This window comes from Anarrhichthys ocellatus, unplaced genomic scaffold (genome assembly GCF_004355925.1).
Source record: "Anarrhichthys ocellatus isolate YVR2014 unplaced genomic scaffold, GSC_Weel_1.0 scaffold6, whole genome shotgun sequence".
Taxonomy (NCBI): Eukaryota; Metazoa; Chordata; class Actinopteri; order Perciformes; family Anarhichadidae; genus Anarrhichthys; species Anarrhichthys ocellatus.
The window spans coordinates 1,371,317-1,384,752 of NW_022280036.1; the positions used below are offsets into that span (position 1 = coordinate 1,371,317).

Consider the following 13,436-nt stretch of genomic DNA (forward strand, 5'->3'; position numbering starts at 1 on the left):
TGTGTGTGTGTGTGTGTGTGTGTGTGTGTGTGTGTGTGTGTGTGTGTACACCCATGGGGTCGACATTAAAATGATGATATAAAATGTGATGTGTTGGACAGCGTGAAGGAGGAGGTTTTCTGGAGGAATTACTTCTACCGGGTGTCTCTGGTCAAGCAGTCGGCTCAGCTCACAGCGCTGGCGGCCCAGCAGCAGCAGAAGGACGGTGAGGACAGAGGGGCCGGTGTCTCACCTGAGGACATCGTCTTAACAGGTCCGACTTTGCACTTTGCTTCTTTTAAAGCTACACATGTACTTCACAAGCCTCTCCCAACTCACCGCCCTGAGCTTGGAATGGCTGATGCTCACTTTTAAAGCTACACATGTACTTCACAAGCCTCTCCCAACTCACCGCCCTGAGCTTGGAATGGCTGATGCTCACACGATGACCTTCAGCAGCCAGATGCATCCAACTCTGGTTGACTCGTGCTTCTGGGTTACTGATCTCAAGTCATCATTGAACCGGGCACACGTGCACGAGCCCGATTTCCTCATCAACTGTTAAATCAGTTACTTCTCTCAGTCCCACAACTCGTTAGACCTGTCGATGAAAGACTGGCTACTTGTGGCACGCGGATTGGTAGTTCATCACATGTTTAAGTTTAAAAAAAAGCGCCTTGGATTGACATTTTACAAATCCGTGGGCAAAAAAATACCAGACGATCAATGAAATTAGCTAATAGCCTAAATTAATGTTTAAAACCTTTAAATTACATTTATTTTGTGTAGCCCAAAATCACAAATTTGCCTCAGAGGGCAACAGAGAAGGATCCCTCTATCAGGATGGACAGAAGTGTGATAGATGTCATGTGTACAGAATGAACATCTTTGTCCCCTACGTGTGTCTCTGATTTCTCTGTCTTGAGTTGTTTGTCCTCTTGGGAAATCATTTGATTTGAGTCCTGAAGGAAAATATTTTAAGTTGTGGTATGGACGGAGCTCTGTAGCTGAATGTGACAAGAGGAAATTCAGAGGAAATCCTCAGGTCATCAAGTTAAGCAAACACCACATTGTGATTTTGAATGTGGAAAACTAATAGCACTGTATGATTTTTATTGTAGACAACGTCGGACCAAAAACTCCACCAGTTTCCATCAGCGACAAACGGCAGGTAAGAGCACTGAAATACAGACTCTCCAACAATCATTCTAAAGCTTCAGAAAGACGAGTACAGTCTGTGTCCTTTCTCTGTCCCGTCTCCGTGACCATCAGCCACCTCAGGATGAAGAGGAGGAGATGTCGACGAGTCCCGGCGTGTCCGAGTTTGTGAGCGACGCCTTCGACTCGACGGGCATCAACCAGGAGGACCTGAGGAAAGAGATGGAGCAGCTGGTGCTGGACAAGGACAGCGCCCCCTCTCCCGATGGTCCGCTTTATGACCGTTTCTGATTCTTCAGCTACATGTTGTATTTGGACATTGGAAGACACCGTCCTGCGATTGAAGTGTGAAGTAAATAATCGTCCTGCTCGTGATCTTCCCTTTTCCAATTCAGACGAGACAGCGGACTGGGAGAAGGAGCTGCAGCAGGAGCTCCAGGAGTACGAGGTGGTGACCGAGGCGGACAACAGAGACGACCAGTGGGACCAAGAGATCGAGAAGATGCTCCAGGCCGAAGATAACTAGACGGCTGCTGCTCGTCGGCCTCCTGGTCGCCGATCGGGCTGGAGGAATCGTGACCCGGTGATGCACAGGGGGGAGGGGTGAACTTCCACATTCTCTGTGACCCGACTGTGATTACTATCTTGTAAAACGCCTGTACTCCGATGAATGTGTGGATCCAATATTAGCAAGAGGGTGTCAGCTCTGCTGGAAGCAGTGGGTCTATCCAGGCGTATTAGTAGTAGTTGCGCTACTTTGTCGCCCCTTCCTACTTTTATCTACTTGCTTTCCCCTACCCTCTCTCTTTTTGATGGGGGGGGGGACAAAAAAAGCTGCTAGATGGCTCTCCGGTACAAGTACAGTGGATTTTATAATGGAGGGGTGTTTATTTGAAATGACACAAAATGTTCTATCTCCGTTTCCACTGCTGCTTTCTGGTGGGTTGTACAGTAAAGTCTTGGTATAGTTCTAGTAACGTAAAGTCAAATGTAAAGTTACATTTCTGTAAATAAAAACACTATACCAAACTTCAAATGGCATTCCCCTTCCATTTACATCTGCTTGTCATTTTACATTTTGTATCGTGTTTTCACAAGCTGTACTGTGCTCATGTCTGCTTTTCCTTTTTTCTCTGCAACTGAAATACTGTACCTTTTCTGTTGAACCTGTGAAGCTTCAATAAATATTTATCTGTTATTATGGACAATATACATCATGTTTAAGGGGACTACAAAGCCCAGGGTAACTAGGTTTTAAAATGACTATTGCTCGGGTTTTGAAATATGCTACAAAGCCTTTTAATGAAGTTAACACATGGCATAGATTATTTTTTATAACTTTTTATACCAGCATATTAAAGGCATATTTACGGAAGCACTGAGAGGCAAGTGAGAAAATCGATTACAGAGATCTATTTTTAGAGTCTGATCTTGATTGTTTCCTCTCCTGTGTTTATGACTTAAGGACAGGGGGAAAAAAGGTTTTGCCAGGATGATCTTTCTGAGTTCCTTAAAGTTACTACGAGGAACTTTCATTTTGTGTCGATTATGGGGGTCCCTGCAGACGAAAGCGGTAGTGTTAACTAGCACCAGGGTCTCTTTAGAAAACCTAATTTTTACTGCAGTGGGTGTCTGACTCCAGTCAGTCTTGCTTCTGGTTCTCCCGTGCCTCCCTTTCCTCCTGCGGTCTATAACACACTTCAATGACATTTGGTGCAAAGTTGGGCCATGAACAAGAAAAATGTTTTTTGATGGGAGAGCGCCACCAGGAGGACTTTTATAAAACACTTCCTGTTTTAGCTGAGAACTCCTGAAACATGAGGTCTCAAATCACACCTAGTTTTTCATGGATTCCTTCATTAATAATGAATCTGACCAAAACAGAGTTTCTGCAATCTGAAATGGTTAATATTCCATCAGCTGTGTCTTTACTTCACCAGAAAGATGAATGTTGAATCAATTTATACACAGCTTATTCATATTTACAACTATTGAAAAATAAAGACTTGACATGTCTCTGATCATCATTGTGAATTTATATTTGGTCTCACGCTTCACTCACAGCCATCAAATACTGTTCATAAGTCCTTATAAGAGTGTTATAGTAGCTTTCATACAATACCTAATAACTTACAGTGCTGTCACTTCACTTAAAACTCATAAAGTTATGCTATAACGTGTTATTGATGTTTGTGACACATTATTTCATTTCAGAAACGTAGAAATTATCATCTGTTTTGACACGTTGGAGCAGTTCTCTGTGTCTGAATAACTGAATAAAGTTATGGTATTTATAATGTGCTGTGTAACACAGGACTCATATTCTTCTTTTTGATGTGTTCTCATTATTACTATGAATATTAACAGTATTATTGTGATTATCGTCATTATCAAAAACTTGTAAACAATCATCCACAACTTCCCCAACACTGACAAACTCCCATCTGCCCATAAACCATTATATTCATAATTTGTTGACAACAAGGCAGAGAGAAAGATAAGCAGAAGGAAAGAAACACACACACACACACACACACAAACATTGTGGTATAAAGCATCATGAACGCTGAACTTATAAAACATTATTTCCACAATGTTTTATTCTTTACAACCTTAAGAAGAGTTTTATGAAGCCGTATGAATTTCAAACAAAGAAACAACTCAATCTCATCAAACTTGTGCTGCTGCTGGAACTCTTCTCTGGCTGAAGGAGGAGGACAGCACACACACACACACCTGTTCACTTCATCAATCTCTATTTATTTACGTTTCCACATGTTTCTTCTTCAGGTAGAGCAAGAACACTTCTTCTTCTTCTTCGTCTTTGGGGTTTTACGGCATCAATTACGTGGCATTGCTGCCACCTCCTGGATCTAGATCAATACTGTGCTATCTGCATACCACAACCTTTTTTATTAAATCAGTGTTATCTTCACACTAATGTGTATGTTCATGCCGTTTGTTTGTATTTAGTATTCCTTCCTTTTAGTTTATTAAATACTTGTAGTAGTAAAGCTATTAATGGAGGTTTCTTCCTTATTGGCGGTGGTTAACGGTGGTGTGCTTTTTTGCCTATGCATTTTCTGTATTTCCTTTAGGTCCAGAATGGAAATGTTCAAGGTCAGTGATGAAGTGGCCCTTATGGTGAAAGCAGCAGGTGGAGCTAGGAAGGTACCGTAGCTTCACGTGAGACGTCACTGAAGGGTAATTACTGTTAATGTAATTCTAGTTATACTATATTCTATACTTCGAGAGTTTTACCACAATATGCATCTTGACTGCAAAATAATCTTTTAAATTGACAAGCATATGTGTAATTCATGACACAAGTCAAACGGGATCGGATAATTATTTGTCCCTTGCCATTGACTACAGTACATATTTTTTCCAAAATTAGGTCTTATGGTGGTCAACGGAAAGAGCGAGACTTCGCCTCTGTATTCTCCCTCAATGTCCATAAAAACTGTCTTTTTTTTTTTTGTATTTATGGTGATTTTATTTATAAATTCATGTGGCATCACTGATAGCCCAGTTTGTCCTTTTTAAAAGATATGTAAATAACATAAACAATAACTTGTGCATTGCAGTTGAGGTTATAGATGCAGAACTAAAAATAGGAAAAATGACCAACATTAAGTGCCTTTGTCAGCCTTTCCTGAGATATGGACAAAGGTAGGAAAGTTGGAATGGTGTTTGTATCTAATTTAATTTATTATTTTTATTTATTTCTTCCTGTTTTATGAAAACAAGAAATATATCTGACTCCTCACTTTACACATTGTGCTTTACTGCACCGCCGCTATTGTTTTTGTACGTTTCTTGTTGTATTGTTATGAACTGAACTGTGCCAACATACCATTATATATTACCTTTCTTTCACAATGGTGTCTGTGTGAAATTTGTACCTATGACAACTTTGTATTGAAAATCCTCGAGGCTCTGGTTTTACAATAAATATATATTTTGATATTCATATTGCTTTGAGGTGGAGTGCATATATCAGGGCACTATTAGTGAAAATCTGAACTAAATTCAAGCGTTAGATGAAAAATAACATGACACATTCGCTTTTATTCCACCGTTTTTCACCTATGGGGTGGGTCAAAATATTGATCAATTGCATCACTTTTTTTCTCTCTGTTTTGCTGTATATAATATTTTTTACGACCATCATCCTCAAAACTAGTCTTTATTAATTCATGTATCTCAATTTCTGAGAAATCGTGATGGCTTAGCGGTCCAAGACGACAATGTCATAGCAACATGCCTACTTTAAGTCTGGCTGGGGACTAGGGGGTTGTACTTTCCCATACACTGTGTGTGTGTGTGTGTGTGTGTGTGTGTGTGTGTGTGTGTGTGTGTGTGTGTGTGTGTTTGCGTGGTCGGGGGAAGAAGGAGGGAACTATATGTGTTGGTGAGGAGAATGTTGGCCTTAGGGGGAAAAAACTGTTCAGGTGTCTGGTGGTCCTGGTCCTGATAAAACCGAAGCTGTGACCACATGGGAGCCTTCTGAAGAGGCAGTGAGCCATGTGTGATGAGTCAGCCGCCTGACAGCCATGTGCTGTCTCATAAAGGCTCAATCACTTTAAAATAGTAGTGATTTTATGTCGGCTCTAATGGAAACTTTCTCGTTTAACCTTATTTATCCCCCCTGCTGTCGGAACCTCCGACTGCACTGTGTTCAGCCCTTTCACGTGGATGATCATTCCAGGCAAAGTACCGGTCTGCATGACTTCAAAACTGAATTGATATAGAGTTTGGCATGTAATAAATGGTTTCGATGGACAAACAATTCTGTTCCAGCCGAATGGGAGGCGGAGCTGAGGGCCGAGAGGAAAGCCAGTTGAGAGAGTGACTAAGTACGTGTGGAATGGTGGGGAAGGAGGCACGCATGTTTCTGTAGTAGAAAGTCTGTAATCATGTAAATAAAAAGAGACAAACACATAGCTGTACCAGACAGCCAGTCGTGTCTCTGCCTGCCCCATACGTTTCAGTGCAGGAGTGGTGGAAACAGATGGTACGCTGTCTGCAGTGTCAACACTACTCCCACCGCAGTTCGGTGCTAAAATGAATCGGAGAATAAATGCTCTTTTGCAACCGGCGATCAATACAAGGATCAATACTCAATATGCTAATGCATGCTGCGCTTTCTCTCTTCTTCTTGGGGTTTAAAGTGTGTGTTTAATTAAGCATATAATGTGAAAAAAAACAGACAGCGTAATGAATAACTCTCCTTGCGGCACAACGTGTTGTCTCTTTGTTGTGTCTCTCTCTCTCTCACACACACACACACACACACACACACACACACACACACACATGTCACTCCCATCACAGTGACCAGAATCCACCAGCTGGTCTCTAGCAGGTCACACAGTTGTCACCATGGTGACAAAGCCCGGCAGATGAGGACTCACAGTTTAACAATATCTTTCAATAATGCATAAAGGCAGGCCTGTGTGTGTGTGTGTGTGTGTGTGTGTGTGTGTGTGTGTGTGTGTGTATGTGTGGCCCAATTATGGCCTTCAGATTTTCTTGACCGTATTCCGGACAAAGAGACAGATGAACAGAGATAAGAGCTAATCGTGTTGAGACAAACACAACATTGAGTGTGTGTTTCATGCGTGGCATATCATACTGAGGCACGAATCCTCTCCAACCAATTGTTGTGAAATTGTTAGCAAGGAATGTTCTTAAAATGGGGGAGCTTTAAACAAAAAGGTTGAAGGGAACCGAAAAAGGAGGGAAAGGATAAAAGGTGCCAGACTGAGAGGGATGCGGGTGGAAATGGTGGGGAGAGTGAAAAGAGAGAACAAGGGAGGCGTTGAGGAGGCGGGAAAGGAGCGGCATGGCTGCTCAGAACACCTGCCGCTCATACCACAACCTCGTTTTGGTTTCCAGTAGCTCCGAAAACATCCAGCAACTTATATATTTGTCATCATACCAGTTGAAAAAGCCATAGTGTTGATAGAGAATACAGAACAATCATATGTAAAAGAGATGTCAAAGATATTAAAATGTGATCTCAGGCGGAACTATGTTAACCTCTCATGGTAACATTTGTATTTCTGCTTGACGGTAAAAAGAAAGGCTTGGACGAATATAACGACTATGGAAGCCGAGAAAGGCCGAAAGTATTTACATTCTATACACATCTGAGGGCCTATTTGTGAAAATTAACCACAACTGAATACTTAAAGGTGCAAGAAATGAAATTGGGAGCATTTCGATTGCCTCTCAACGGCTCTCAACAGGTCGATGGCGTGCCGGCGGCTAGCTATAAAAAGCGCTGACAGAGCTAATGGTGTTTTTGGTTCAAGGGGAGCTGGAGGGGCGGATGCTATGCCTCCGCATCAACGCTGCCGTGTTGGGACTATTACCGCCTTATGAGAGCAGATTTTTAGTTTGACATGTTGGGCGTATTCTGACATGCCTTCTAGGTGGCCTACAAGTACGTCTGCATTAACGTGTGCCGTGACTGGTCAGTGGGCTAGCGTGACTGTTGTGAAGCTGAAGCTAGCTAGCAGAACTTAGTAGTAGTAAGAGTTCAAGTTGAAAGATATGTAAGAAGTTATGACATTGACATGACATTTTTAGTGTTTTGCTTGGTGTAGTTTTGTTTTTTAACACTCAATGGCTGAAGGAGGAGGAGAAATGGATTTGGGATTACTGCCAACGCTTTTCTGGAGGACATTTCCAGAAAAGCTGTAAGAAAGGGTCGGCCAACCCCACAGCTAGCAGCCCTGACCCAGCCAGGAAAAGGATTTGTACGAACCGTATTCCTTGCTGACAGCATCGGAGAAGCGGTGCACATTTTATGGCTAAGAATGCGTTTTATTTGCGACTGAGCGGCTTGGTGTTTGGAGCTACGCTACATTTGCTAACCAAGGCAGCAACAAGACACCATAGCATAGGACACTTACAAACTACGGTGCTTTTGAAAACTTTTGCTGAGACCCGAGTGGGTCTACAACTCAACGAACACGTTCACAGGAGGACGTCTGGCTGGAACTGAACCGCACCGATATTCTGTACAACTGCGGTATTGAACTCTTTGTAATCAAAGAAAGGAGGATGGACTTGCTTTAGCCCTGTTTGAATCAGTAGAGAACAGCTAAACGCTGCGGGGAGAGTTAGTAGCGTGTGTGCTGCTGTTGATTTCCCTGCTAAGCTAGTTTATATATATATATATATATATATATATATATTACCAGTGGCGGCTGGCCAATAGAGGGCAATGGGGCATGGCCCCACCTTGAGCCACACAAAAAAATAAAAAATTATAATAATCATAAATTATACAAATTGTCAATATTTGTGTTTTTGAACTATGGAATGTAGCCAGTAATATGTGTAAAATATGATATCTGAGCAAAATATATGCTTTTCCTGCTTGTCTGTGTGCTCATCTGCTCGTGCTCTCCGCCTGTGTGCACGACACGTCTCAGAACGCGCAGCTAGGGGGGCCAAATCGTTTTTGCCCAAAAGAGGCAGGTCTATGAAGCAGTTTAGCCAATTGCTGATTAAAGATATAAATGAGTGACATACAATTTAGCCAATCAGCGCCCTCAAATAGATTCAGTGTGGGGCCAAAAAGATTTTGCCCCCTTCGCTGCGCGTTCTCGTCAGGAGAAGTCTCTACAGGCGAGCACTACTCCTCCAAGTCCCGTTTGAGAGGAGAACTTTGGCAGAGATTCTGCAGGCCAAAGAGCTGATCCCAGATCAGCCTGACCCCACAATCAGACAGCAGACTAGCGGGAAAGGGAAGCAGTACATGCGAAGCTTCTCTACTGTACACCAGACAGGTTTGGCTAGCAAGATGACGTCATGCTAATAACTTAGTTAGCTTTTTAAAACAACGGGGACAGATCCAGCACGGACAGTTACGGGAGTGAGGGATGAGGAGGTAAGGAAACATGAGAACACCAGGACACACATGAACTCTGTCAAGCTACATATTAGGCAAAGTGAACATCTTTTCTTCTACATAGTTGTCCTCAGTCTCATCTGCTTAACTTGGTCATGGAGGCATCAACATTTAATTGAGATGGTAAATTAACAGTGGAAACTCATCATAGTTTAATTTAAAGTGTGGCGGGTGTAGCGCGGAGATCCCCAAAAGCCCTGACTATTGTTGGTGAATTTAAAGGTGGTAAAATACGAGAATGGGAGAATTGCTATTGCCTCTCAACGTTTACCTGATGGGGAACCGGAGGGTGGATGCTACGCTTGCACAACAACGCTGACGGTTGGGACGGTGTTTTCAGCTGTAGCCTCCATATGAGAGCAGTGCAGAGCAGTGGCCATGAGCTAGCCAGTGTGGCACGCTCACATGCGCTAACATGCAACAGCATGCACTAAAAAGCACATGCGGCCGGTCCGGCTATGTCAACAAAGCAAGGAGAAGCTCAGATAACCACACACACATACAGAGGGAGAGCAACTTTGTCTGCTCAGGTAGACTCAGCGTATCCTCATATAACAGTTCATATGATGTACTACGAAAGGTTACTCTTCATTTGTTGTGCGTTACATGGATACAGTCTTTTCAAATTATATTTCCACAGGAAACTCAGTTTAGATAAGGCAACAAAACCACTTAGTTAGGTTTACGAATAGATCGTTGCTTGGAGTAAATAACGGTAAGACACTTGGGGAAGTGTAGTTACTAAAGTACGCAAGTTACGTGACATAAACGTCAACGTTGACTTCTTGTCTATATGTCCTCGTTCAAGATTACGTGGACAACATACGAAAAAATGACATTTATGACGAATTATGGCACTTTATTTTTCGTAGGTAATGCTACGAATGCTGGATGAGACCAGCCGGCTCCACCATATCTTTACATAGCAATAAGTAATTTGCTGGTATATTTGCAAGAAAGGGCTCCTGTGATCGTCTACCATCGTGAAAAACACAGGCATATCATGTGTTTGACTATGTCTTCTGCAAGAATGAAGCTGAGATATTTGGGTTTGGATTCAAGGATTTGAAAACATATTACAGGTTAAAGTCAGATTATGGGTTAAGGTCAACGTTAAGATTTGGAAGCAGGATAAGATTTGGTAAAAAGAGAAAAAAGTATTCTTAAAGTCCTTAAAGCATGTAGCAAAGTGTGTTGTAGTTGCCAGTGTTAGTCTCTACAAGTGCAGTAACACCAGTGTGTTTCCAAGTACACAATGTATCATGGTTACCTTGGGCAGTGTCTCACTCTGAGAAGGTGTGCGTCCCTTCACAGTGCGGCTTATTTGCACTGTAACACAAATAAACACACTCACAGACAGAACCCTGCTTTTACAAGCATGGGATATTTGTCCCCAAATAATAGAGAAATTTGCTCTTGGGTATTATCCTTCAGTGGTTGCCGGTGGGAAACCATAATTACAGGATGTTAGACTGGATCGCCAAGTGCTGTGTTTTATTTCCTGTCGGGCCCCCACACCTGTCAGAGTTTCTAGTGCCCATATTTGGAGCTTTTTGAGAGCAGATGACATTGCACACTGCAGGGTCCAATATATGCACGTATAGGACATTATTCGCTGCTGACAAGCATGCACAGACATCTTATGCTCTGCTGGACTGTACCCAGTTAACGGCAGGCCTAATAGTTCATCTATTAACCTAGTCCTCTATGACCGCAGTCACCCACATTGTCTCCTATGGGTTTTTAACATGGAGATGGTTGATAAGATAATGTTCATGCTGCTGTTTTTTTTGTTTGCTTTTTTACTGTCGTCAACCTGTCTTTCACTCTCACTCTTTCTGTCTGTGTGTATGTGTGTGTATGTGTGTGCGTGTGTGACGCCAATCACACCAGTCAGCACGGAGACAGAGGGCCCTTTATTAGCCAAGCCCACGCAATTCAACTGACAAATCCTGCTCCAGACACACACACACACACACACACACACACATACTCTCAACCACTCACATAGACAGTTGAACAGAAAAGAGGAGCCAGGTGCTGCTAGCCCCCCCCCACCTCCCTTCCTCTCTTCACCTCCTCTTACCAAACTTTTTTTTCCCTCTTTTTTTTTCCTTTACTACAGAAGAAGATACAAGCCTAAGCCTAAGAGTTTTACGTTTTTAGTGGGAAATGTGCTTTAAATTGTCAGGTGAGCATGAACAATGACATTGAGACATCTGGGGTTTAAACATTAACCTGCTTTTTAACACTTGCAGGTGCGTCACGGATACCTTTGTGCAAGGCAGAATACAAATACAAGTCAAAGTCCAGTTCATTCAGACTTCATTTTGTGGGGCGCGTTTCTTTAGCGCGGAAACACCACACGCTTTACATGAAGCAATAAAACAGCCACACAGCAGAAAGTGGAAGAAATCCCACAAAGGGCTTTTTCACATGCACGAAACACACATGCATAGGTCTTGCAAAAAAAAAGGTCCTTGCCTTGGTGTCTGGTTCACTTCAGGATGCTAAATACCAGAAGAGTTGGCTCATATTTTCATCATATCTTCTCATATCAGAAATGTACTGTGGCAGCAGAGCCATAATGTCAACTGTGATGTCTAATGGAAGACTGTGTTTGTGATTAGATCTATTTGTAGCAAAGCACATGACAAGTTGTTATTCGATAGGAACAGGAAATGCCATGCACAATGTGCAGGTTTTAAGCTGTCCCAGTGATGCTCTTAATAATGTGTTTGGGATTCTTTTTTTTGTTTTCATGAAAGGAAGCAATAACCTTTGGTGAAGCTGATAGACCGTTTCCATTCTCTATTCAAACACATCTCACGGAGACTTTTGCGGTTCATGCTTTACATCTGACTTAAAACTGTCGTAGGGGTTTCACACTTCCCCCAAAGGGGCTTTATGTTTTCCAGTCAATGCTTTTTTTTCCAGATGCAAAACATTTTTTTGCGCTCGTTTTCGGTTCAAAGCCTGACGAATACGAAGCCGCGGTTTGTGGTCACATTTGAAACCTGTCAGAGTGCCAGCTGCCTGTGGCATTGAAGCAGTGGAGTTCTAACACTATCTGATATCAATGTTTGGAAAGTGAACTGGCTGATTGTACTCTCCCTTCTGCAGCCCCCTCCTCTGTGTTCCCAGATCCATGTCACTCCGTCTGGCCTCCCGTTTCAAACCTTGTTACTCGACAGCAGTCAAGTTAAGACATAGACAACAGAAGATAACTGGGAAATGACTTTGCCTTCAAAATAAAAGCGAAATATTTGTCATTAAAAAAAACAAAACAAAGGAGTGATTAGCCAAATTAAATTGGCCTGATAATGTAGGTGTTAGAGAATAGGGTACACCTTGGCTAAACATGGGAGTATGTATTCAGCTGCAGTGAACATATGCAGGCTACAAGCTGTACAGTATGGTGGGGCAACTGGTGGTACATCTGTACATAATGGTCGACAAATTCAAGCAAGCCAACATGTCTGGACCGCAGGGAATATTTAAAAAGTGAGAGAAAAACCAGCTATGTGAGCAGAGTTCTACACAGGCCACATTGTGATCATTATATCACGCATTGTGAAAATCCTGACCGGAAACGACATCCATTCTGGCTGCCTTGACCGCAGCTCCAGTCTCTCGCACCTCAGTCGCGCTGACAGTCCGCCCGCGATCACAGGCTCTGTGTGACGACGTAGTGAAAGCTTCAGCCCAGCGTCTGTTCTTTGGACTTTACGTTTTTATAAATATCTTCAGCCGTCTCGAACGCGTTGAAGACGTGAGAAATAACCCGGGGAACAGCAAGTGCACACGAATTAAGTTTTTCTTTCTTTATCTTTGGTCCACCTTTTGTGCGGTTGACTGAATTAGAGCGTCCATCCCCGGCTGTCACCGCGAGGTGTAGCGTGAAGGCTGCTTCCCCCCTTTCGTACTGGGTCCAGTCTGTGTGGAACAGTGGGTGGAAGTTTTACCTGGAGGCTTTGGGCATCAGAAAGTAGTGTAGTCGACACGAGACGAGAAAGCTCCGCTGCTGACGGAAAAAGTCCTCAAGGTAAGGCTACACACCCCTAGGAACAACACTAACGTTACAATTCATTTGAAACAAGCGAGGCTATAAAACATATACATTTTAGTATGTCTGATATTCACTAGCACTCCACCACTTTTAAATGAAGTTATTGTATTATGTGTATCATGATAGATATAGACAGACAGATAGCAGATTTCTACATAAACCACATTGGAATGATTATATTTTGTATAGTATATTTGAATATATATTTATTTATTTTAAAAAAAGAATATATATTATAACAGTGGGTATGTGTGTGTGTATATGTGTGTGTATATATATATATATATATATATATATATATAT

General features: G+C 42.4%; 2 protein-coding genes across 2 annotated transcripts in view; both read left to right on the top strand.

Moving 5' to 3' along the window:
• syap1 (synapse associated protein 1) overlaps positions 1-2,335 on the top strand; it is a 4,714-nt gene extending 2,379 nt beyond the window's left edge. Inside the window, exons 6-9 of the mRNA XM_031846457.1 lie at positions 102-253; positions 1,101-1,150; positions 1,252-1,405; positions 1,533-2,335. Of these exons, the coding sequence (XP_031702317.1) occupies positions 102-253; positions 1,101-1,150; positions 1,252-1,405; positions 1,533-1,663 (487 nt within the window). The 3' untranslated portion in view covers positions 1,664-2,335. The remainder of the gene's footprint in view (positions 1-101; positions 254-1,100; positions 1,151-1,251; positions 1,406-1,532) is intronic.
• A 1,907-nt stretch (positions 2,336-4,242) lies between these two features.
• LOC116382902 (adhesion G-protein coupled receptor G5-like) overlaps positions 4,243-13,436 on the top strand; it is a 41,560-nt gene continuing 32,366 nt past the window's right edge. Inside the window, exon 1 of the mRNA XM_031846341.1 lies at positions 4,243-4,308. Coding sequence (XP_031702201.1) covers positions 4,243-4,308 — 66 coding nt within the window. The remainder of the gene's footprint in view (positions 4,309-13,436) is intronic.